At 39.6% G+C, this 26,703-nt stretch overlaps 1 protein-coding gene across 2 annotated transcripts in view; it reads left to right on the top strand.

Annotated features, from left to right (window-relative positions):
- Nucleotides 1–26,703, top strand: part of Kcnq5 (potassium voltage-gated channel subfamily Q member 5) — a 557,693-nt gene that overhangs the window by 439,810 nt on the left and 91,180 nt on the right. Inside the window, exons 4-6 of one of the 2 annotated variants that reach the window (XM_052192553.1) lie at nucleotides 5,817–5,992; nucleotides 6,236–6,361; nucleotides 22,944–23,054. In XM_052192553.1, the coding sequence (XP_052048513.1) occupies nucleotides 5,817–5,992; nucleotides 6,236–6,361; nucleotides 22,944–23,054 (413 nt within the window). The remainder of the gene's footprint in view (nucleotides 1–5,816; nucleotides 5,993–6,235; nucleotides 6,362–22,943; nucleotides 23,055–26,703) is intronic. The other variant, XM_052192554.1, reaches the window with a different exon arrangement.

Here is a 26,703-nt window from a genome sequence, read left to right as displayed (position 1 = left end):
ATATAAATTAATAATTTATATATTTTATATAAATTAATAATTTATAATTTATTTATATGCTCATAGCTAAAGAGATATTTCAGTGGGTAGAGGTGCTTATTGCTATTTCTGACAGCCTGACTGTGATTCTCCAAAAGACAAGACTGACTGCTACAAGTGTTCCTTTGGCCTCCACATGGGCACCAGGTAACAGAGTGGAAGAAAGAGGATCACACATTGTCCTCTGACATTAACACATGTGCTGTGGTGAGCCCTCCCAATAAATGATAAATAAAGCAATTTTTAAAATCACAAGTGAAACTTCACTCATTTGTAGGCTTGTACAAGGGATATGTTCTAGCCAGGCTGCCTCGCCTGGCCTCAGTGGGAGAGGAAGCATGGAGACTCACAGAGACTTGAGGTGCCAGGGTAAGAGGATTTGCAGGAGGCCCCGACCTGTTCAGAGAAGAAGAGGAGGGAGGGTGGGGGAAGGATTGTGAGAGGGGGTTACTGGGAGAGGCGCAGTGAGCCAGATGTAAAGGAAATAAGTAAAAAATTAACTTTTTTAAAAAATAATTGCTTCTAACCACTAGATATCAATAGCAACTTCCTCCCGTCTGTGACAATCAAAACGTACAAATGACCCCTGGCAGGCAAACAATTTAATTTTGACCCTCCGTTTCTGCTGAAAACATAAATCAACACACAAATAAATCTGAGTACTTTCTAATAACTCAATGTCCAGTGAATCACTCAGCTGCAGGAGCTGCCTGTTGGTTTTACTTATACTAAAATGGGGTATCTTCACAAAATGCAAAGCTCCAGTGTTTCAATATATATCTTTATATTCACAAGAGAGTATCTCATATTTATGTTTAATTGCTTCATACATTGAAACAATGAATCTTGATCATATGCACCCTCAAACCCATTTCGCTCTACCCAGATCTCCCAATTCCTAAATCCTACTCTCCCAAGGCACTTCCATGCATCCTCCTGTCCCTTTTGCCCTCTCCTTTTCCTGTAGTTGCTAAATAACTAATTCCAGTTAGTTCTTCTTGTTAACCGATCTTGGGCTGGGAACCATAGCTGCAGAGCAGTTGTGAACACAGTAGCCATGCCCTGTCTAGAACACAGCACTTCACAGCTCGTCCCCTAGTTTCTGACTCCTGTATTTTGTTTCTATCCCGTCTTTTGTGCTGTTCTCTGACCATTGTTGTTGTTATAGGTGTCCCATTTGCAGGCTGAGTACTGGGAGTCATATATTCCGACACTCTGACCAATCATGAATGTCTGAATTAAATACCGACTCGAAAAGAGAATCTTCCCTAGAAAAAGGTGGGGAAACCACCAATCTGTGAATATAAACTTAAATATTTAGACAGTTGTATAATATGCCATTTGCCAAAACAGCAATGGTAAATTCGTCTTTGCAATCTATAACCTCCCAAGCCTTTGACTAAGTTTACTGTACCAGACATAAATTCCTTCCTGTAGAGCAGAGGCCTCAAATCCAATCTACAAGCAGTTGGTTACTACACACCCTTTGTGCTACTGTTGTGCTGGTGGCACATGCCTGGAAAGTTAGTATCTTAGTATCAAGAAAGGGTTGGCCACAGGAAACTACTAATGTCTCTTGTCTCCCAGTGACCCACATAGCATGGCCCAGCACTGTGAAAGTCAGTCATTTGTAAAGAAGTTTCCAGGTCAGTTCCAATTTGATTTCTCCATGTCCCAACACCAAAGTATACCGTGTCTTCAGCAATCCAGCTATGACGAGCAGCCGAGAGCAATGGTAATATCTTGTGCTGTTTCAGGGACCTTTGGGTATTCCCTAAACAATAACTTGCAAGCTAAGGATATGGCCTCTAGATTTTCATCCAACCCGATTCTTCTGCAGATCCATCGTCCCTCTGTGCAAAGTATCTGTGTTCCAACTCCATTTGGTTTTTTTTTTTTTAATTATATATTTAATTAGCCTACATAGTAGTGAAGTTTCACTTGGGTGCTTTTTTTATTGCTTTATTTATTATTTATTGGGAGGACTCGCCGCAGCACTGTATTAATGTCAGAAAACAACTTATGGTAGTCAGTTCTTCCACTATGTGGGTTGTGGAGATCAAATTCAAATCCTCAGGCTTGGCCGTAGCCGAGCGGACTCACCAGCCCTGCACTGTGATTCTTAATGACTTTTTCCTTAATTCTTAAGGTTTTCCTATAAGTTTCACATTCCATGTACTGTTAAAAGTACTTAGATTTTAATTATTATTATTAATCACCTTATTCCTTTACATTACAAATAATATCCCCTTCCCAGTTTGCCCTCCACAAGCTCCCGTCCCATCCCCTTCTCCCCCTCCCCTTTGCCTCTAGGAGGGTGCTCCTCTCCCACTCACCCACTCCCCCCTCACTGCTCCAGCATCCCCCTGAGCTAAGGCATCAAATCTCCATAGGACAAAGGGCCTTCCATCCCATTGATGTCCGACCATGCCATCCTCTGCTACATACACAGCTGGAGCCATGGGTCCCTCCATGCGTACTCTTTGGTTTGTGGTTTAGTCTCTCTTCTATAGTATCCTAGGAAATACCATAGGTGGTGCTGATTAAAAGAGAAAGAAAAGAAAGTGTGTTCTAAGAAAGGAAGAAAAAAGGAAAGGAAGGAAGGAAGGAAGGAAGGAAGGAAGGAAGGAAGGAAGGAAGGAAGGAAGGAAGGAAGAAAGGAAGGAAGGAAGGAAAAGAAAGTGTTCTGTGTCATTTGACTGCTCATTTTACTGAACTCTAGTTTCCTCTTCTGATCAGAATTACAATGAGGGTATTAAATCCAATCTGCAGTTACCTTTGCATATTTCGTGACTTTAGACATTTAGATTGTGAATCACTGTGTGACTAATTTTAAATTTTCTTCAAACTAACAGTGTTCCTTTTACTTTCTTTAGCTTTTCTGTAATATGCTAACTTCATAACATACTTTTTGAGGTCTTAGTCTAACAAATTGACAAATTGATTTTTAAAAAACCCTGACAATGCAATATATTTATTCAACACTTCATGTCTTCATCTAGGAACTGAAATCCATAGAATTTCTAATTAATAAGTTTCATGACAATCAAGATAAGTGTATGGGGCAGGAGAAAGGGCTTAGTGGCTAAGAGCACTTTCTGCTCTTGCAGAGTACCCGGGCTCAGTTCCCAGAATCCACATGGTGGCTCAAAAACATCTGTTACTCCAGGTCCAAGGTTTCTCCTGTCCTCTTGTGGCCTTTGTGAACATCAAGCACATATGTGGGACCCAGTGACACCTGCAAACAAAACTTTCAGAAATAAATTTGAGGTCTGGAGAGATTATGCAGCAGTTAAGATAACATACTGCTTCACCGAGAACCAGGGTATAGCTCCCATCAGTCAAGGTGGGTGGTTCATGACTGCCTGTAAATCCAACTCCTGGGTCTCAAATACCTGCTAACCTCTATGGGCATCTGTACTCACATGCGCATACCCACACAGAGATATAGACACACAGATAACACACACACACACACACACACACACACACACTTGAAAGTATTTTTAAAAGATAGTGTAAAAATCATAGAAAATACTAGGCATGATAGAAATTTTTGCTTGTTGAAGATTCTGTGTCATTATTAGCCATTTACATCTTCCAGTGTTTTCAGTACTTTAGTACATAAATAATTTAGTGTGTACTTGGTAATATGCAAGAATACAATAAAATAAAACCAAAGCTATCTACTAGGATCGTAAAAGCAGTGTCTCTTTTAAGTCACAGTTATCACAATAAGTCTCTCCAAAAGGTGAAAGCCATGATTTTTGTGTACATATAACTTTTTCATTGCTTTTTTATTCTAAATTATATGTTCGTGTATATAAAACCCCAACACTGTGGAAATTTAGAATTAGGAAAATAAAAATGCCCTGTATCTAATATCCCCTGATTGCCTGCCCCTTCCAGCTAAGTAGTGGTAATAACCTATGCAAGTGCTCATTTGCTTTTCCAGCCTACACTAATTGATGTGTATGCTTGCTAAAGTGAGATTATATCACACATTTGCAGATGGATTCTACTCACTTAAAATATGTCTTCGGTGTCTGCACAACACACTTGGTACCTTCTCAGCAGCAGACAAGGATACATTTGAGGCCTTCTGGGGCCTCATCCCAAGGTAGAGTCTAGGTATGACCAGAACCATCCTCCGGCTTGGCCTTGTGCTGTCAATCACTGATCCTTCCTCTCAGAACAAGGACCTAAAAGTGGCACCAGCAGAGTGACTCGGACATGCTGTGTCAGTTTACACAAGGAGGCCCCACACTTGGGAAGGAAAATCTGAATGAAGAAGGTAGATTTATATATACATCTGTTATTCCCAAGAATCAGAGAAACATGTCAAATGCCATCCCTACACTCTAAGGAGCAGAATTCAGCCATGCACAGCCTCCTTGAAGCAAGAAGCAAAGGAAGGAAATTTGACTTGAGCATATTGAGAAGAAGTGAACCCTAACATTGCCAAAGGATGCCGTTTTTTGTCTCTTTGTTTTTAAGACCTCAAAACCCTCTTCCTACCATGTATAAATTTAGTTATGAGTGATTATATCTTTGTCTTTTCTATTTTACAATTTCTCTTTTCTGATTTTTGTCTTTTCTCTTTTACAAAAAAAAAAAAAAAAAAAAAAGCTGATATTTTTAAGCCAAACGCCAATACCTCGAACACTAAGTATCCATTTCCATACAAGGTACACGGTGCATGATTGCACACTTTATTATTTGATTTGTGTACGAAACTATCTCTGAACTGATAGACCAGTTAAAAGAACCTACTGAGAGCCAAGAGCTTTCAGATTACTGGAGACTTCTGTTAAGCTGTAGGCATAACTGTGGACTCCACAACAGAAGAGAATAGTTGAATCAGAGAGAATGCGATATTGTTTGGCAAAACTAGCAAGAGTCAATATTATACCAAGCAAGGCCATTTCATCAAGGCATGGACTCTGATTCCTCTGTCCTGTTAGCCAGGGAGCCAGAACCACATGGTGTTGGGAGCTGAGTTGGGAGCTTCTTGCTGCAGAGGAGGAAAGTAATGAAAGCAGAGAGTTACCCATGGCTCCAGACGCATAGGCAGCAGAGGATGACCTTGTTGGACATCAAAGGGAGGAGAGGCCCCTGGTCCTGGAAAGGCTCAATGCAGCAGTATAGGGGAATACCAGGACAGGGAAGTGGGAGGGGTTTGATTGGGGAACAGGGGGAGGGAATATGGCTTATGGGCCTTTCGGGGGAGGGGACCAAGAAAGGGGATCATTTGAAATGTAAATAAATAATATATTTAATAAAAAAATAAATTAAAGAAAAGAAAAGAAAAGGAAAGGGAAGGGAAGGGAAGGGAAGGGAAGGGAAGGGAAGGGAAGGGAAGGGAAGGAAAGGAAAGGAAAGGAAAGGAAAGGAAAGGAAAAGAAAAGAAAAGAAAAGAAAAGAAAAGAAAAGAAAAGAAAAGAAAAGAAAAGAAAAGAGAAAACGTCATAACCCTGCAGCTTCCCAAGAGTCTGAATTCTCTGGAGGCCATTGTCAATGTGTTGAAGCTTATGTGATTCAAAATTGTACCGGTAAAAGTGCAGAATGGTCAAGGGACCAGAGCTAAAGTGACAGGTAAGTCATGTTGGGCCTTTTAGCTCTGCAGTCAATTGACTCCCTGCTACTTTCTGGAAGGTGAAACTGAGCACGGAGTTCTGTTTACTCAAAGTGACACACATGAATGCTTCAGAAATAGTTTTGAGAAATAAAATATATTAGTTGTGTGACTTATGGCTGCCTCAACCTCTTTCTTTCAGATACCATTGTTCTCATCGCTTCAATAGCAGTTGTCTCTGCAAAAACTCAGGGTAATATTTTCGCCACATCAGCGCTCAGAAGTCTCCGATTCCTACAGATCCTGCGTATGGTGCGCATGGACAGAAGGGGAGGGACCTGGAAATTACTGGGCTCCGTGGTTTATGCTCACAGCAAGGTAAAAACGTGCTCTCTGCCCATCAGAAATTTTTTGAAATGTTCTGTTGATTGCAATAATGTTGAATAAACTTGACACAGATCGTGGCTCAAGCCATTTGAAGCCCTGACTGGTAATGCATTACTTTAAAGCCTTCGTATACTTCCTAGAAGCAGTTACATGAGTGAACCTACTATAGAGTTCATGTTTCCTTTTCCAAAGAATATTGTCACCTCTAAAATGTTGCATTGCTTTTATACCTAGGAATTAATCACAGCCTGGTACATCGGATTTCTGGTTCTTATTTTTTCATCTTTCCTTGTCTATCTGGTGGAAAAAGATGCCAATAAGGAGTTTTCAACATACGCGGATGCTCTCTGGTGGGGCACAGTAAGTATAAAAATCTGTTTTTATCTATTAGCTATTATGGAATGTCTCTACTGAATAGAACATAGTGGTTTTCAGTGAATGGTCTCAATGAAAATATTAACTTCCAAAAGGGATGAATATGGAAATGTACAGTATTTCTAATTGATCTGAGGAGTTTCTGTGCCTTTGGGGGCAAACAAAATTAAGCTTACATATAAATTATCATTTATGGGTTTTGAGTGCTCAGCCCATTTCCTAAGCAAAAATCACCATTTTGAAAATATGTAATGTTAACAGGATTGTTTGTTTTAACTTTATAAGTTTAATGGGCAATTAATGACATGATTTACCACTCTAGGGAGAAAAAAAAGAGAGTTTTTAATTATTAAAAGAAAGAATGGGAGGAGCTTGTGGTGGTACAGGCCTGTAATCCCAGAAGTATGATCATTGAGGCAGAAGGGTCACACTTTGAAGTCAGTCTGGACTGCATAACATAACACTTTCGAAACAATAATAGACACTCAAAAATGGGAAAGCAGCTGAGTCAAAGAGAGAGAAATCAAATGCACCAATCAACCAAGAAAAGAATGCTGGGAACATCCGAGCTAGACGATCAGAGATCATGGATACCTTATTACAATATTCCCCACTCAAAATCCCACTTTTCCTTTACACTGTCACAAATATTTTTCAAAGAAGGTAAAAGCAAAAAAATAAATAAATGCCAGTTGTCATACAAATAGAAAATAACTGGGCATGATGGCACACACCTTTTATCCCAGCACTAGGAGGCAGAGACAAGCAGATCTCTGTGAGTTCGAAGCGAGCCTGGTCTATAGAGCAAGTTCCAGGACAGCCAGGGCTACACTGAGAAACTCTGTCTCGCGGGGGGGGGGGGGGGAGTGTCTTGGGGGGGCGTGTCTTCCAGTAGGGTTGAGGCCTCATGGGCCTTTCCCTATCCACTTTGTCCTGTCCATTGCTGTTGTCCTTGTTCAGCTCACATTTGGACAGTTGTGTTAATGACAATTTATGGTTGTAGGTTCTGATATTACTAGGAGACACAACCTCATAGAAAACTCCTGATCCCCTGGTTCTGACACTTATTGCCACCTCTTCTGCAATGCTGAGTCTTGGAAGCAAGAGTGTTTTGTAGATGTATCCACTGGGACCAGGCTCTACAGTTCTTCATTTTGATTGGTTGTAGTTTTCTGTAGTAGACACTGTTGCAAAGAAGAGAAGTTACTTTGATGAGTGGTGAAGACTATACTAATCTGTGGGTATATATAATTAAGTTTATGTTGCTGTTAGGGACTAGGTTGGTTTACTAAATTTGTAGCTATAGATTCTCCTACAATGACCATGGCTTCATTAGCACTCCATAGTTAGCTAGGTTTCCAATACCAGAAATGATTTTTCCTCTTGTTTAGCAGAATGCCAGTCCAATCAGAGAGCTGGTGCTTACTCCTAGGGTATGTGTGCTACTCCTGTACCAACAGAGTTACTGTGGCATGGTGTTCTGTAGATGTGCTTATCAGGTGTCACAGTTGGGTAGGACAACTGGATGAAGCTTGCATGGTGCCTTCTGAAACCAAGAGATCTAGTCATCAGGGAAGGAGTGTTCAAGGCAGTTCCAGCTCAGGATTTACAGAGTTCATGGTGTCTTCCGCCACAGGGACTTAACTTCCACCCCTGGGGAGGTAACCAAGGGTACCAGTGATAGACTGTATGCTTTGGGAGTCTCTTAGACAAAACAACTAAAAAGACACATGTCTGTATTGAGATGTTTGTTTATTTGGTCTTTGGCACTTGGAGAGAAGATGCTCATCCCAGATGAGTGGGAAGGGGTGGGTGGGAGGACAGGGGAAGAGAAGGGGGCTTGCGGGACTTTCGGGGAGTGGGGGGGCTAGAAGAGGGGAAATCATTTGAAATGTAAATAAATTATATCGAATAATAATAAAAAAAATTAAAAAAAAAAGTTCGATAAAACTATGTCTGTATGTTTATATATGGAATTAGATGTATTATGGGGGTTTTTTAATAGGTAAATTGTTAATGTGATTCCTTGTGGCTTTTTCAGAATCCTTGTTGGTATTTTTACACATCTCCCTCCTTCTCAATTCACCTCCCTTCTTTCTGCCTCCCTAAAAAAATCCCTCTGTTTTCTTATTTTCTCCTTCAGATCATTGGTATCCTACTATTCTCCTTTATCCCCTTTCATTTCTTCTGTATTCTCTTCTCTCCTCCTCCCTCAAGAGCCCTTTTCCTATTTGTGTAAAATGTTTCCACTTGTTTTATTCTGCAGAGGAAAATTCACTTATAAATCACTCTTGAGTGGTAGCCAGCTTTATTGTCAATCTCTGAACATGTCATCACCTTAACCCAAGACTGAGGCACTGCTGGGTTTGTGTTTGCCTTTGAGGAGCACAGACTTGAGTTGGTGTTGTCTAATAAGCCACTGCTTGTCCCAATCTCATTTATGTGCCTAGAACTCCTGTGAGAAATTTGTCAGGACTAAATCAAGCAGAACTTGATATGTTTTTTGATTGTATGGTAGTCATCAAATAAATAAAAAAAATAGAGATATGTTCCCCTAAATTTTAGGCCTTTAAAAACATTGAGTAGGAGAGTAGTGTATTATATTAACAAAACAGGTTACATAATGAAAGAAAAAATATCTTTGCTGAGTGTTCATCAGTCAAGAAATCAGTATTAAAATATATTAACTGTAAAAATTCAACACCAAAATTCCTTCCAGTCAGCAAATGGGATAATGAAGTTGACAAACAGTGCTCCAAAGAAATAAAACAAATAGCCAACAGATACTTGAAAAAAATATATATTCAAAACTTAGCCATGGAGGAAATGCAAATTAAAATTGTTGGGGGATTTTTTTCCACCTCAGACAGAATGGCTCTTGTCAAGGAAACACATGACAATAAATGCTAGTGAAGATAGGGAGAAAGAAGAAAACATAGACACTGTTGGTGGGAATGTATCCTGAATAGCCACTGTGGGAATCATTGTGGAATTTCTTCAACAAAATAAAAAGAACTCTTTCACTCTGGGGTATATTCCCAGGGGACTCTAAGTCAGTACACCATGAGACACAAGCACACGCATGTTTACTAGAGCACTGGCCATAGTACCTAGGCAACAGAACCAGACTAGATGTGCATGTTTTCTCTAAGATGAGGAGTCTATCTAGAGATAAATGAGTGTGCGTGAATGTATGTGCACACATTCACATGCACCTATAGTCCCATAAAAGGAGGAAAGTAGGTAGACAATTGTGGAGGTTTTTTTTTTTTTTTTCTGCCGCAAAGGAAAATGCAACCATGACATCTATAGAAAAGTGGATGCAAATGGAGATCATCATTGTCACAGTGAAATAATCCAGATGCATAAAAACTAATAGTGCATGTCTTCTCTAATATGGAAAGTCTAGACATAGATGTGTGTGCGTGCACATGCACATATGCGTACATTTGTTTATACAGACGTCCATACATATGAACGTGTATACACACACACACATACACACACTCACATTGCACCCTTCACCCCAGGAAACAGACAGGGTATCATGGGAGAGGAGAAAGAGGTTGATGCATTTGATAGGTAGAAGAGAGGATAATGAAATACAAGCAATATAGGAACATAAAGGAGGATCTTTGTAAGGAGAAATATAATCGGGGGAAAAAAAGCAACAGAGCTGGGGTGCCTGGGAAATTTTGGAGAGGGATGAAGCAGATCAAAATAATATAATGACATGCACGCATGAGAACACAATATCATGGCATGCACGCATGAGAACTGCTATATAATAAGAGGGAGAAAACGTCATAATGAACCTCATTACTTTATATGTTAACTCACAATGTCAATTTAGAAAAAATAGCTTCATTTCCAACTCTTTCTCCCTACACACAAGAAACATGGGGCATTTTGAAAGGAGAAGGATGGAAATTGGAAAGAGACCTGACAGGCTTGAAATACCTCTAATAAATAGAATGTAAATGAAATCCTGTTACTCCTGGTGGGATACAGTATAACCTGAGAGAGTGGAAGCATTGTCATGGAATCCAGGGAAGTTAATCCATCCCCCAGCCTGTTTGCAGCAGTCTGAATTCAGGTATAGTGTTGGCTTCTCTTGGATAATTCAAATACATTTCAATTGATAGAGATATTCAGGGGTACCTTTTCCCCCTTTGAGATGCGCTGTTGGAGAATTAAGCCTGGCAGCTTTTTAATCTCTCTTTTCATTCTTCCTCTTTTTCTTCTTATTACCAATACAGATTGCTTTGTTGTGTGTTAAACTGTGTGTGGGAAACTCTTAATTTACTCTTGCTTAGTCACCAGCTAGCTTCTCTGCAGAGCGACATACAAAGCAGGCTTTCAAAGGTCATCTCTGCGATTTGCAGGGAGAAGCAGCATATTTTCAATGATTTCCTCTTCAAGAAGACTGTTTTGACTGCTGTTTAACCTGTACTCTACAGGTTTCTGAATGGCCTAATTATGTTTCCATTTAAAAATAAAAAGCCACTAGGCTCGATATCAAAGTAAAAATAAGTAAATAAAAAGATCTTTCAGCACGCTAAGCTTCTAGGAATGAAAATAAGAGCTTGTGACTCTAAAGCAGTTTTGTTTATATTGGCTGACTCATTAATGGAGTTATCTGAAGCTTTAAAAAAACATGAAAAGTAGATAAGAGGGGTTATTATTTCTATTCATTACGAAAACAGCATATACTAGATCTGAGTGCTAAGTAAATTTAGATTATTGTACCACATATAATATGTCACTGAAGACCTTTGTGAAAAGTTTTTCACATCATTTTTAATTGGAATTGCACATGCTGTATATGACAGGGTCCTCCATAAGTCTGAAGTATCTAGATTAAATGGGGGAAATGAGACCATCCTAAACTGGAGTATTTATTAGTTCTAGGCTTTAAGAAAAGGGAGATTCTCTTTAGTAAGGGTCCAAATTATCAACATTTGATACCAAAATTTGATCTACATTCCATCTACAAATACAGTGCCCCAATAAATTCCAAGTTTTGAAAGCAAAGGTCCTTGCTTTAAGATAGAGAGAGTTGTCCCCAGCATCGATAACAGGATCATGGTCAACAGTGATCAATGCCAATGTACAGTTTTGACACCTGAACACGATTCTATGCTGAGAAACAAAGGAATGTGCCCTCCTCACCATATGACATAACAGAGACTCAAAATCTGGTACCAGGACCACAGCAAGTTCACAGACATAGATGGTGACAGCTGTTTGGGGTGTGGACATTAACATTAAATAAAAGTGTCTGCCAAATCAACAAAACAAAGGAGAGCCATCTTCTTTACTCGGACACACAGTGTAAGCCCAGAGGGGGCTTGGGAATTGGAAGTTGCCATGGAGATTCTGGCCTCTACAGTGGTAACTGGGATCAGGGGGTTATTGTGGCAGGAAGTGGAGGAGGTGACCAAGCTAACTCTATATGCTCCTTGCTCTGGAGTTCAGGGTCTGGGTAGCAACCCAGAAGTCCACGTGTTACTATTTCTTCAATCATCCTAGCACTCTTTTCTTCTTGTCCAGTCACCTCATATTTATTCAGAAATAATTTAAGAGTAGGTTTTCTACGGTTATTTTCTGTTATCTCCCTCTTTCCTGCTATTTTTTAACCTTCCAAATTACTTTAAATTTATTCTGAAATTCAAGATCTAGTTTTCCTGACATAGATTTTTTTCTAATAACGACCTGCTCTAGAAAAACCACCATTTTTTATTTACTGCTCTCTCTTGTAATAAAGCTAGTGCAATTTTTTAATGTGCATAATAGCAGAGAGAAAGGCTCTCACAGCAAGATAAGATGACATCTGAATACAGATTCCATTTGAGACCATGTCCTTGAAGAGATTATTTCAGACATACAGAAGAATTTATATCAGCCAAGTTAAGTCTCAGAACTCATGCCAAAAAACTTTCGCAAAGCAAGTTGCTTAGATGGCTTATATATGCAATATAGTGTACTGGATGCAATGTGCTTCACATCCCTAATCTGCGTGTAAAATACATGGGGAATGAACAAGGATACCATTGTCCTTGATAGCACCAGTCGCCCTTCAAAGAATCGGGCCGCCTTACTTTGGATTCACCAGTAAAACTGTTTTCTGCATTACTGTAAAAAGCATCATTTTCTAAATTAGTACCAGTACATGTAGTTAAAGTAAATGGTTGTTTTTTACTGTCAGTGCTTTACCTAAAGCTTTATTTAGCCCAAGAGAATCAATATAGCAGTTCCTAATGATTCAAGAGCATTCTCAGCTACCAAACACGCACCCACCCCAGCCACCCAACCACAAACCCTGTCAGAAGCACCTCTGAGTCTCGAGTTTACCTTAACAGCATGCGTTTATGAAGTGCATAGCTCTCCAAGCTCTTTAGGAAATTCTTCATTAAGAATCCTGATCCTTTAATAATGTCACCTGGTACCTGTGTCTGCACATTTGTTTTTGATAGCATTATTCTATTAGCATTGACACGTGCTATTTTAAAAAGAGAAGAAATACACTCAAGAGACATGAGTTCTGGACACGACACTGTGATCTGCTGAAGCATTAGTTTTGGTTTCATCTCAGGTGAACATGAGTGGGCATGTGTACCAGAATGGGAACACGCACCCATGCGGAAGCTAGAGGAGAACACCAGGGGTTCTGCTCTTCTGCCCACCATATTTCATTTCTTTGACATAGATAGGATCTCTCACTGAAGCTAGAGATAGGCTAGTGGTCAGATAGGCCCTGTCATCCCCCTGTCTCTGGCTTCTACAGTGATGGGGCTACAGGGATGTATGTCTGCACTCAGGTATTTACATCGGTTCTTGGGGTTTGAGCTCAGGTCTTTGTGCTTATATGTCAGTCTCTCTTACCCACTAAGCCATCTCTCTCATCCATGGCTATTGGTATTGAGCAACCATTCCCTGTACTACAATAGAGATAGTCATATTGACAAAATATAGCTATGCTATGTGCATGGAATGAGATTGGGGCATGGAGATGGTCTATCAAACCCTAGGAAAATATCAGTCATTACCATTATTATACATTTGACCTCAAGCCTGAAAAAAAAACACCATGAATGATAGTATCCCAATGAACCTGCCATAGAAGGTATCCAAATTCTATGATACCACTCACTGAAGGACACTCTGATCTTTGAACCAGAGAAAACCATTCTGAGTCAACAGTTTGAGTGCCAAAGCTGGCTGTCAGATTTGAGGACCACACACTCTCTGAAATCAACTTTATGCAAAAAGGAAGGGAAGGGGAGGGGAGGGGAGGGGAGGGGAGGGGAGGGGAGGGGAGGGGAGGGGAGGGGAGGGAAGGGAAGGGAAGGGAAGGGAAGGGAAGGGAAGGGAAGGAAGAAGAGGAAGGAGGAGGCGGGATAATTGTATTTGTGTTACTGCAGTGGTGTTGTCCTTCTTCAAAGACCCCCTTTATGGAGAAATTATGCCATGCTATTAAGTACAAACAGCCTATTTTTAACTTGTTCACATGAATGCATTATTTAAAAACTAGTATTGCTAGTTATGTTGTCATAATGGTACCACAGAACATTTGTTGATTTCTTCCCTGAAGGAAAGAGAAAAAACCCTATTTTTATAATGGAATTAATCAACTTGAAAGAAAAAAATCTCTAGGCTAATCAGTGTAGAATTGTGACCATACCATCTTCCATTCTTGTTTATGTTGTTATTATTTTTACTTTGTTTTGTTTTGTTGGTTTTGTTTGTTGCTTTGGTAATTATCATCTAACTTATTATCAGGTCTGTGTGTGGCACATGTCTGTAAATGCAGGCATGCACAAACCACATATTTGTGGTTAGAAGACAATTTTCAGGAGTTGGTTCTCTTCATTGAGACTGGGTCAGTTTTGTTCCCAACACTCTGTATGGGAGGCTAGCAGGTTATGAGCTTCCAGGTGATTCTCCCATCTCCACCTCCATCATTCTATAGGGATGTTGGAATCACAGACCTGTGTCAGTGCATCTGCCTTTTGAATTTAGCATCTTTGGATCAGACTCAAGTCATCAGGTTTACACTAAAAGCAGTATTACCCTCTGAACCATCTCATTAGCCTGTTTTTCTGAGACAGGTTCCCACTAGGTAACCCAGGCTAGCCTACAGCTCACAATCTTCCTACCTCAACCTCCTAGGTACAAGGATCATAGACTAGTACCACCAGGCTGATCCCTCCCAAGCCATCCCTTCCTTTCTTCTCTCATACAATGCATTCCAACCACAGCTTCCCCTCCCCCATACCGCCCACACACACACACACACACGCCTCTCTTCTAACCTGGATCATAACACTAAGTGCCTCCATAAAGAAATTAGAAAGTTCTCATTCCAGCAACGTAAAAGTATATCTGAAAGCTCTAGGCAAAAAGAATCTACTCTACCAAAGAAGAGTAGAAGGCAGGAAATAATCAAAATCAGGGCTGAAATCAACCAATTAGAAACAAATAATCAACAAAATGATACAAATAATCAACAAAACCAAGATCTGGTTCTTTGAAAACAATCAACAAGGTAGATAAACACTTAGCCAAACTAACTAAGCAGCATAGAGACAGTATCCTAATTAACAAAATCAGAAATGAATGGGAGACAAAACAACAAAAACGGAGGAAATTCAAAATATCATCAAATCTTACTACAACAGCCTTTACTCAACAAAACTGGAAAATCTAGATGAAATAGATAATTTTCTAGACAGAAATCATGTACCAAAGTTAAATTAAGATCAGGTAAACTACCTAAACCCTAAAGGAAATAGAAGCAATCATTAAAAAACTCCCCAACAACAATAACAACAATAACCAAAAGCCCAGGGACAGATGGTTTTGGTTTTAGGGCAGGATTCTACCAGACCTTCAAAGAAGAGCTAATACTAAGGTTCCTCAAACTATTCCACAAAATAGAAATAGAAGGAATACTACCTAATTCATTTTATGAAAACACAATTACTCTAATATCTAAAACATACAAAGACTCAACAAAGAAAGGGAACTTCAAACCATTTTTTGCTTGTGAATATCAGTGCAAAAATACTCAATAAAATACTCCCAAACCAAATCCAAGAACATATTAAAACCACCATTCACCACAATCAAGTAGGTTTTATCCCAGGAATGCAAGGATGGTTCAATATATGAAAAGTCCATCAATGCAAACCACTATATAAACAAACTCAAAGAAAGAAAAGCCACATGATCATTTCATTAGATGCTGAAAAAGTCTTTGACAAAATCCAATATCCTTTCATGGTAAAAGTCTTAGAGAGATCAGGAATTCAGCCTACATTCTTATAGAACCCAGGACCACAAGACCAGGAAGGGCATCACCTACAATAGACCAGACTCTCCCCCTTAAGAAAATGTTCTACAGGTTCACCTGCAGCCCAATCTTATACATTTATTTTCTCAACTGAGGCTCCCTCCACTTTAATAACTCTAGTTTGTGTCAAATTAATGTAAAACTAGCCAGCACACTAATAGTGTGTGGTAGAAACAGATGGATGGTTTATGAAAATGAAATATAATGTTTTCTAAAAGCTAAAAAAACAAAATACTAAAATATTATTTCTATAAAGCAGTATTTGAACACACAACTCTGTTGAGTGGAAAATCCTACAAATCTAGGGACTCTGTATTTCATGGATCATTCCATGAAACTTGAGTTCATGCTAAACATGCACACACATATATATGCATACACACACACACATGTAACTTGTAAGGAATAAGTGATTTATAGCACTTGTTCTTACAAAGGACCTGGGTTTAATTCCCAGAATCTATATGATAACTCATAACCTTCTGTAAATCCAGTTCCAGGAAATCTGATATCTTCTGCCATATGTAGACACCAGGCACACATGTAGTGCATATACATACATACATACATACATACATACATACATACATACAGGCAAAACAATTACATGCATAAAATAAATATTTTTAAAACCATAATTTACAAAACACCAAAATTTGATGCATTATGTGTGAGGTTTAAATAATAAAAATATGCAAATAAAAATACTAAGTAGAATCCCAATTCTTCACAAAGAATGTTATGAAATGAGTGTACCTCAATGTGTTTTAGGGAGCAATAAAATATTATATACATTTTATAATTTTATATATATATGTAATTTAGTTTTGAGATGATGTGGTGTTATGAAACTTCTAAGTAGAAAACTAGCTGTCATAGAACTTTCAATTAAGAAGCCTTCTTTGAAACTGAGAAGAGAGCTCAGAGAAAGAGTCTTTGCCCCTATGAGAAAGTTCCTGCATTTGTTCCCTAGTTAAGGGAGAAAAGAAGGCCATTGGGTCATGTGTATAATCATGCATTAATATAACATTAGAAAATGATCTACCATACAGAGAGTAACAGGACTCTCTCATAAGACTTGCTTTTCACTGATTATGCTGTTCTGAACTCATTCCTTTATATCTGGTATGCAAAGCAAAACTCTAATATATTATGATTCACTTTTAACATGGGATGAAATAGGAAAAATGAAATGCTTTGACTCAGGAATTATCCACAATGTCTTAGTACAAGCAGAACCCATTAAGTAAGCACACTTTAATGCTCTGTGTCATCATGGACCCACCCAGTAATCCCTGTCATCCACACCCACCCAGCCTGTATGCGACTATGAAGCATTCTCCTGACTCACCTGAGATGAACAGAGATGTTGGATCTGATTCCAGCTCCATTACCACTGTGTTCAACCCTTATGCCCTAATGTCCTATGCATATAAAGAGCTAACAAAGAATTACACAACTCAGGGGTCGGTGGGGATATCTGCAAAGGAGGAGCTATATCACTTATCTGATGTTGGATTCCTGTTCTAGAGAGACTGGCATTGAAAAGAGGGGCCTTATTTATTGTTTCTGCACCTACCTATTTATAGCAGCATTCTACCATTAGATTTAGTTTCTCCAAAAATTAATACTCTTTAGAAGTCTAAGTATCTCAAATCACTACATTAATTATACAGTATAATTAATAGTCACCATTTGCCCTTATGACTGAGAGTTACTGAGATACTCTGTGTGACAGTGGTTGCAATATGGAAAATAAGCGGTGCAATAAATAAGCCATCTTACCCCACTAGACCATCAGAATATTGCTGGGATCTTAGAGACATATGAAGTATTTTCCAGAAAAGAAGTCAATTGTCCCCACAACCCAGTTCAACTCTGAAGTCCAATTGCAACTGCCTCACAGCCTCTGACAATCCCCTATGCAGCCAGTCTAGGATCTTCAAAAGAAACTCTAGGATTTTCCCTAAATATACTGAGAGCTGGTGTCTGTAGGGGCTTCCATTTCTATGACACTGAACCTACAGGAGAAGAATCACTTCTGTGACAAACAAATATGGGAGGTCTCTTGAAGGCAGAAATGTTTAATGGTTTTTCATAAGCCTAGGATATTAAGCACCAAAAGGGCTTCTGTCTCTTGGCTCCTGTGTAAAAGGTGAGCTGGCTACCCTAGCATGGCCTTTCAGTAGCCAAGAAGTATACTACTTACAGTTAACTTGTCTGTAACTGAACAACCTGGAGGGAGGGAGGATTTGAGTCATGGTTTTGGGACATTTGTCCCATGGTCACATGACCCAAGAGACTATCATGGCAATGGGAATGCATGGCAGAGCAGGCCTGCTTATTTCATGGCCAACCAGGAAGTACAGCAATTCACTCCATCACAAACCTAAAGCGGAGCAAGAAAAATTCTCTGTTATCAACTTTTCCCTCTCATCTTTCATGGTCCAAGAGAATGATGCCATCCACACTCAGGATGGCTCTCCCCAACCCTCAGGTGACCTTTACAAAACAATCTCATAGATATACCAAGTGGTATGCCACACACAATCTCCTAGGTGATTCCAAGTCTAGTTGAATTGGCAACAGAGATTAATTGTCCACATAGTACAGTTGTGCTGTTCTAGAAAAACCTGGTAATCCTTAGAGGACAGATTCACTTGAAAATCTAGGAATTCAGTAAATACCAGTTCAAGTCTATATAATTTTAATTTTAGGGAATGTTTCAAGCCTTGTCTTAGAATATTGGTAGCTACATCAACTAGAGAAGTTACTATGAATTCCTGGAAAAAAACTGACCTCATCATTGTAAAGTGCACCTTAGAAACTTCATAGCTTTATTTCCTGTTTTTACTGGAATATATTGTCTGAAAAGCTGTGTTTCATTGGGATATTGTGATACATATATATAAAGTTATTTGATCACATTTACCTCCATTTATTCCCTTTGCTGCCTCTCTACTCTTTCTTCTTCCCTGGAATCTTCCCTTCTGCTTTCATAAGACTGTGTTATTTTGCATAGCACTACCTTCCTGTTCACAGTATGAGACCTATTATTTCATTTACAGCCACAGAAGGGAAAGGATGTGCTCTTGACAAAGACAAATGAAATTGTCACCAAATCTTTCCCTGATACAAAGGGAATGAACTGGCCACCCTTTTGCATCTTGGGCTTGCCCAAGCCTGAAAGCAACAGGACCATAAGCAACCAACCAAGAAATTCCTGAGTTTCTTTGAATCCAGAGAGGAATAATTTGTTGAGAAATGAAAATCAGTTCCTAGTTCTACAAAATTTTCTGGATACGGTCATTTTAGAAGTCCAAATTACAGGGCAGTCAGGTGGATCAACTCTTCACCAAAATCCAAGGGAAGTTGACCCAATTTCTCTGAATCTACATTATTCTATCTCTGTGTCATTACCATTCCTGGAAGAGAAAAAAATTATCATTATAAAACATAATATAGTCACTTTGCTGTGTCCCATTCTATAGATTTAGATGCAGTGCATTGAATTCTGCTCTCTGAGAACCTGGACTATAACTTGGGAGGGGGGATCCGGGAAAGGGGAAATCATTTGGAATGTAAACAAAGAATATAGAAAATAAAAATATTAAAAAAGAAAAAAAAGAAACACAAAGCAACCATGAAATGTCACATTTTCACCCATAGCAAAGTCAGGAAATATTCTTTCAGTGGGTTATTATTAATAAATCATTGTAAAAAGATTAAGCGATTTGGCAGAAAAACAGTGGTTGCTTAAACATATGATAAAATTAAAACAAAACGCTGGCTTTGGCAGTATTGGTAAATATGTCTGAGAGTCTCATACTGTTGTAGTTGGAGTTCATTGGAGTTCATTCATCCACCTGACTTCATTGGCTATGAGCTGCCAGCACACTTTCTTCTCTGCAGCCCTGGATGAGCTCTTCCACCCACAGACCTCTTGCTGACTTGCACCTGATGCCCTCCCACACTCCCACTGTCCCAAGCATTGTCCCCTCCCATAGGCCTCTGGTTCCCCTCAAAAGTCTCCAACTTCTTCAGGTGATTAGAGAATTGTCAATGCCTTCCCTGTTCCCATCCCCATTCCTGCTGTGCCTACATTATCTCCCACAGGAGAGTTTGTTCATCAGGCCAAGGCTAACACCTGCAAGAAGTGTTCTTCATTCCTTTTCCTCTGCCTCCTTGGATTCCTACCCCACCATAAAGCCATTATCCTTTCCTTCTTCAGTTTCATCCTTCCTAAACCATGTACAAGCCCATCCTCAGAAGCCTCCCTTCAAGCTGGAGGTTTATAGGAGTTTCTTTCCTATATTTCTCAATCAATTTCTTGCCAATAATCTTGAAAGGGTCTTTTAATTATTTTCTAAATACTGGGTTCTCCATTATTGGTAGCAAGCACCATGCTAGATGTTGAAAAGACAATAAGATACAGGTCATCTTTATTCCATTTGGTATGAATTCAGTACTTGTTATGAATTCTGTCTAAATTACCAGCACTTGTTACAAGTGCTATCACAATAACAAGAAGCACAGATGGTCTTGGTGTGTCTCTGTAATCCCAGCCTTTGGGACGCAAAGACAGAAAGATTGCAAATTTGAAGATAGCAGGATAGCTATGGAAAAAGACCCTGTCACAGAATGGAGGAAAGAAGAGAACAGAGTAAGAAGAAGAAAATAAAGAATTAAGGAAGGAAAATAGGAAGGAAGGAAAGAAGGAAGGAAGGGAGGAAGGGAGGGAGGGAGGGGGCAGGAAGTAACTGTCGATATATACAGTAACAAGAGACTATAGTAGACTAGATAGAGAAATCTTCCTCCATGAAAGAATATTTGAGAGATCTAAAAGTCAGTAAGGAGCCCTGGGAAGATTTGGCAAAGAAGAATTTCACTGATGGGACAATATGATCAAAAGGCTTCCTGGGCTTGCCTGAATCAACAAGATTCTAACTTTTCAGAGGCGCTGGAATGCTGTGATGGCTAAAGTACCCCAAGCAGATATGAGGTTATGATCCTTTCCAAAGAGAAGAATCATGCGAACCCTGTGGTTCAAGAAATAAAATAGAAAACCATTGAACTATTTTTTTCTCAGAAGGGAGTGAGAAAATGCCATTCCTTTTAGGTCTATAGAGAAAGAACCAGAGGAAAAGGCAAACGTAAGCTGGTAGGAACTAGTATAGCAACTTGGCCTTCCAGGTGGCCATGGTGACAGAAGGTAGGATTTGTAACATCTCACGCAGGATCAATGGGATTTGCTGATAAGGTCCAACAAAGGGAGAGATAACGAGGAATAATTGGGATGAGCCTAGGGCTTCTGAAATGAGCAAGTGGATGGGTAACGGGGTGCATAAGTACAATAAAAGGAAGTATACCAGGAATTTCACAGGGAACTTTGCAGAAGAGGACATGGGGAGATTGTAAGAGCCAGAAAAACAAGGAGTGTGCTGTGAGATTGCGTAACCTATGAATGTTGGGAGCTATACCCATAAACTCTCACCAACATGACTGCCTGAACATGAGCTGAACAAGGGCACGAATAGATAGCCAAATTAGTAAGAGAAAGCCCAGGAGGTGTCAATCCATAGAAAGAACTACAGGCAACTAAGCAATGATGAGTTAGGAGAAATAGTCTTCCACAGGGAAGAGCTCACAATTAGTTATCCAGTACTAAACAGTCAGTCCTAGAAACATAAATACAAGTAACTTTATACAGACTGATCAGGTACTTAGGAGTGCGTGTGCATGTGTGTGCGTGCGTGTGTGTGTGTGTGTGTGTGTGTGTGTGTGTGTGTGTGCATGTACTCATGAGCATATAAACATATGTATGTAGTAACAATTAATACAAAGACGGCCATATGTTTCAAAAAGAGCAAGGAAAGGTTTGTAGGAGAGTTTGGAGGGAGAAAAGGAAGCAGAAATGATGTCATTATATCATAATCTCAAAACTAAAAGAAAGAATTTTAAAAAAAGAACACCTGTGGTATTTGTCTTTCCATGCCCAGTTTATCTCAGATAACTTCATTATAGCCAGAAAACTGCTGGAGTGATGATTCAATGGGTAAGAGAATTTATTTCTCTTCCAGAGGAAGAATATCTATGTCAGGTAATTCAGAACCACCCATGACTTCAGCCTGGAAGGGAACCATAGCCTCTAGCCTCTGTTGGGATCGCACTCACTAGCATATATCTAAACACGTGTATGCACACACACACACACACACACACACACACACACAGAGAGAGAGAGAGAGAGAGAGAGACCCTTAATTGAAATAGAATTCTTTTTTATTATTTTAAAATTAGGAATGCATGTCAGACCAATGAAATGGTTCAGCCAGTAAAACCACTTGCCACCAAGCATGACAATGTAAGTTTGACTCCAGGATCCCATGTGAGGAAAGGAGAAAACCAACTTCTACAAGTTATCCTCTGACTTCTACTTGCATGTGATACCCATGCCTACCCATCTGCCCACACACATTGAAAAATAAATATTTTTACATTTTTTAAAAAAGTTAGTATAAGAAGTCCTTTCCAGAACAATTAGGCAAGAAAAGAAATAAGAGGCATTCAGATCAGATAGGAAGAATTAAAAGACTTATTGTTTGCTGATGACACTCTTTTGACTGAAAAACTACAGATCATTCACATACATACACACACACACACACACACATAAACATAGGCATGCATGTGCATACACCACTAAAATTCCTGTATGCCTCTCTTCCTGTTTTAGTTAGTTGCTTTTATCATGCTTACCTTACTATCATAATAACCTCAGGACAAGAACTATATTCCTTTCGTTTTTATTCCACTGCAAATCATAAAATGTAGCCTGAACACTTAAAGCCGTAAGAAAACCATCAACAGTCGTATTGAAGAGATCACCGTTTGGGGTACTAGCTTAAAACTCCAGGCATATCTCTTCTATATCAGGGATGATGATTTTCTTACCCAAATAACTTGCCTTTGAATACACATGGACAAGCTGGAGGCTGGATTACCAGGGAGAACAACTATGCAGGTTATTCCTCCCCTTAAACAAAGAGAAGTTCTGTTATGCGTCATGGAAAATTAAAGCTCAGGAAGAGAATGGGCCAACAAGACTTCTTGCATCATGATTTAGTGGAGATACTGTGTTGTCTCCCTCTCCTAGATCCTAACTTCCTTCTCGAGTACTTAAGCTGGATGTTCTGTTGACTTTGTTTCTAGATTACACTGACAACCATTGGCTATGGAGACAAAACACCCCTAACTTGGCTGGGAAGATTGCTCTCTGCAGGCTTCGCACTCCTTGGCATTTCTTTCTTTGCACTTCCTGCTGTGAGTATCTTCTCAACAATAATGCCCGCTTCAACTGGGTCCTCAAGATTTATTGGAGGGAGCCCTCATGCATTCGTGTTCTGAGGAACAAATCTATTTCATTGACCAGTACTATTATTCTAATAAATGTTGACTTTTTCCAAGTGTATCCAGGTAGATGGTGCGTAAAACATGATCTTGAATCTCCGATACTGGCTAGATCTGTATAAACAAATAATTCAGATTGTTTTCATCAACATGCCACTAATCCATCTTAAATGTTTATAAAGATTTAAAGATAGCTTCATTTAAACTAATTACTGCAATTTGGCTTATAATGTACGTAAATGGAAAGATAGATGTGCACAGGAGTTCTTTCCTCTTCCCAAATACTTGAATGAGAAGCATCTGACCTTAAGTGTTGTAACTGTGTCAGATGATTTATACAAGTGTCACAGACATTGATTTTTTTTTTCTTAATGAGAAGCTTCTGCATTTTGTCAGAATGAAGAACACATTTATCTCCCTCTGGGCTCCTGATTAGTTTCTCTTCAAAGGACGAGACTTGACTTTCTCGTAAATTTAGCCTCTTGTTTTTTTAAAGGCAGTTGGACGTGGCATTCCCATTTACCTCGTCACTCCGGACATCATTTTCTTGGCCTCTCCATCTGAGGTGGAGCTGGGCATCAGGGAGCCAACAGTAAGGAGTGAGGGTCAGTCACAACAGGTGTGCCTAAGAAAAACAGTCTCCTCCTTGTTCCGGGCAGCAGGCATGCCAGAGTGCAACCTCTGTCAAACTGAAACCCGAGAGCATAGGCCAGAGGAAGCTGAGCACACCGAGGTCAGTTGGGGATTTTTAGTACCACAGACGTTAGATCACAGTGCTTGTCCTTTGACCGTAAATGACCTCAGAGGGTGCTCCTGCTCTTCCCAGAGTCAGGTCCCAACTATCCACTGACCAGCAGGTTCAGGCCCATACCACTCAAAACCATGGCAGGAGGCTACAGAGGCTATGCACATTCTTGGGTATTATGCCTCAATTTGACTTACATTTCTCACTAACTGCCTAACAATCTTAGTGTGCTAGGATCACTTTGACCAGGTACCATAGACTTGGGTGCCTCAACAATAGAAATTAGTCTCGTGGCTCTAATAATCTAGATATTGAGATAGATATTAGATATATAGATATCTAATCTAGATATTGAGATCCAGGGATTATCAGGGTAAGTCCCACCAAAAAGCTGTAAGAGGGGGAGTACTGTCTGAGCCTCCATGCTTGAGGTACTAAGGGAGGGCCATCCCTTTATATGTCCTGACAACATTTATATCCAAATTTATTTATCTTGTAAGGACATCATTTGCATGATTAGGGCTCCTTCTAATGACCTCATTCTAACTTAATTACCCTGGCAAGGACCCTCCCTGTATTCAAATAACTCACATTCTGAAGTACAGGCAGCATGTGAATTTGTGGAGACCCAATTCATATCAGTGAATTTTTTTCTTAGTATATTTCTTCATTAAAGTAGTGGAAGAAGACTCATGATAAGGACTGCTTGAGTCCAGATAATGAATAATGTGATAATGTAAATCAAGTGATTACTATGAGAAAAGCTAACCCCCCCCCTAATTTATAAGGTTATAAAAATAGGTTTCCAGATCCAAAATGGTAATATAAGATAGACAGGGAAGAATCTCCCATATCCAAAGTAAATTCTTTTTGTTGTTTTGTTTTAAGACGGGTTCTCTATGTAGTCCTGGCTGTCTTGATAAGGCTATAGAGCCACCACATGCAGCCCAAAGTCAGCTTTCATGGCTGTCCCAGCAACCCAGAAAAGAATATAGAAAGACTCAGTCATCAGATTCACTACAGAAAAATACACCTTTGGAAATAGAAAATTCAGTCTTGGGTTTCTTTCCCCCATCCACCCCCCACCGCCGAAGTTGTGTCACAAAATACCTGCTGTTTTATGTTTATATTTACCCTGAGGTCACGGAGATAAATGGAGTGTTAAAATAGACAGTAGAGGCCAGCAGAAAAGGCACTGCACAGGAAGAGACATTGGAAACTTAGCAGCAGTGCAGGAAATGAAATTCTGCAATAAGCAAACAGAGATAATTGTTCAAAGTATGTGAAGACTCAGGGTCAGTTAGAGTCAGGGTCAGGATCTCCACAGTACAAGGATCCTATAATGAAACTCTGAACCATTACAGGAAGGTTGAACTATGTTGTTGTGTTAGGTTATAGGCCTGAGACTAAGTAGTCATTTGTGGAAATGTTTCCAATAAAGCAGTTGCTATTTTATATACAAATTAAATTAAGCTTTGTTAAAAATCCATAAAATGTGCTGGTGCTAAGCATACCATTTCCTAACAATGCCGAGGGAAGAGGCCTCTCCTGTGCATCTTTTTACTGTGATCTCACTATAGGTGCTGAGCTGTCATTTTGCACTCTGTACCTGCCAGCCAGCAGCAATGCTGCCTAATGGAAATGAATGAGCATTTTGCCAGGAGAGGTCTTAGGATTATTCTCGCTGTGATGGAATACCATGACCAAAAGCAACTTGTGGGGCAAAGGGTTAATTTCACTCACAATTCTATGTGAAATCTCATCCTCAAAAGCAGTGGAGGCAGGAACGCAAGCAAGGCAGGAGCCTAGAGGCAGGAGCTGAGGCAGAGGCTGTAGAGGGATGCTGCTTACTTGCCTGCTCCCCATGGCTTGCTCACTCTGCTTTCTTTTATTTTATTAGATATTTTCTTTATTTACATTTCAGATGTTATCCCCTTTCCTGTTTTCCTCTGGAAACACCCTATCCCATCTATCCCATCCTCCCTCCCCTGCTCACCAACCCACCTACTCCCACTTTCCTGTCCTGGCATTCTCCTACACTGGGGCATCGAGCCTTCTCAGGACCAAGGGCCTCTCCTCCCTTTGATGTCCAACAATGCCATCCTCTGCTACATATGCAGCTTAGCCAAGGGACAGCACCACCTATAATGCACGGAGACCTCCCCATCAATAACTAATTAAGAAAATGCCCTACAAGCTTCCCTGCAACCCCATATTATAGAAGCATAATTAACTTAGGTTCCCTCCTGTCTGATGACTTTAGCTTGTGTCAAGTGAACAAAAAAAAAAAAAGCAAAACAAAACAAAACAAAACAAAAAACTCTTCAGCACAGTTGACTTCTTGCTACCTTGCCACACAAACGAATCACTGCTGAGCCATATTGCCTTTCTTGTTCATCCCAAAGATAACACATCAATATTGGTATCCAATATAAAACATTTTCAAACTTAAAAGTTCCACAATCTTACAAATTCACTTTAAAACTTTCTCTTAAAAAAAAGAGGCCCAAAGTCTTTGCTAAAATCCAAAGTCTCTCGACTGAAGGATCTTATAAAATCAAAAATAAATTAAATACTTTCTTACTTCTTAGAGGAAAGAACCAGGTCACAGTCACAATCTGAAGAAAGCTAAACTGAACTCCAACTATGTAAATAACTCAATGACCAATGTCTGGAATCCATGATCTTCTGAGTTTCTCCAGAGGACTTGGGTCACTTCTCTAACTCTGCCCTCTGAAGCACATACAGCTTGTCTTCTAGGCTCCCACAGGCTTCACTCAACATCTACTGCTCTTCCTGGTGTTCATCCCATATTGC

This window comes from Apodemus sylvaticus, chromosome 9 (assembly GCF_947179515.1).
Source record: "Apodemus sylvaticus chromosome 9, mApoSyl1.1, whole genome shotgun sequence".
NCBI lineage: Eukaryota > Metazoa > Chordata > Mammalia > Rodentia > Muridae > Apodemus > Apodemus sylvaticus.
The sequence above is the reverse complement of the archived record's forward strand: the minus strand, read 5'-3'. Positions and strand labels throughout refer to the sequence as shown.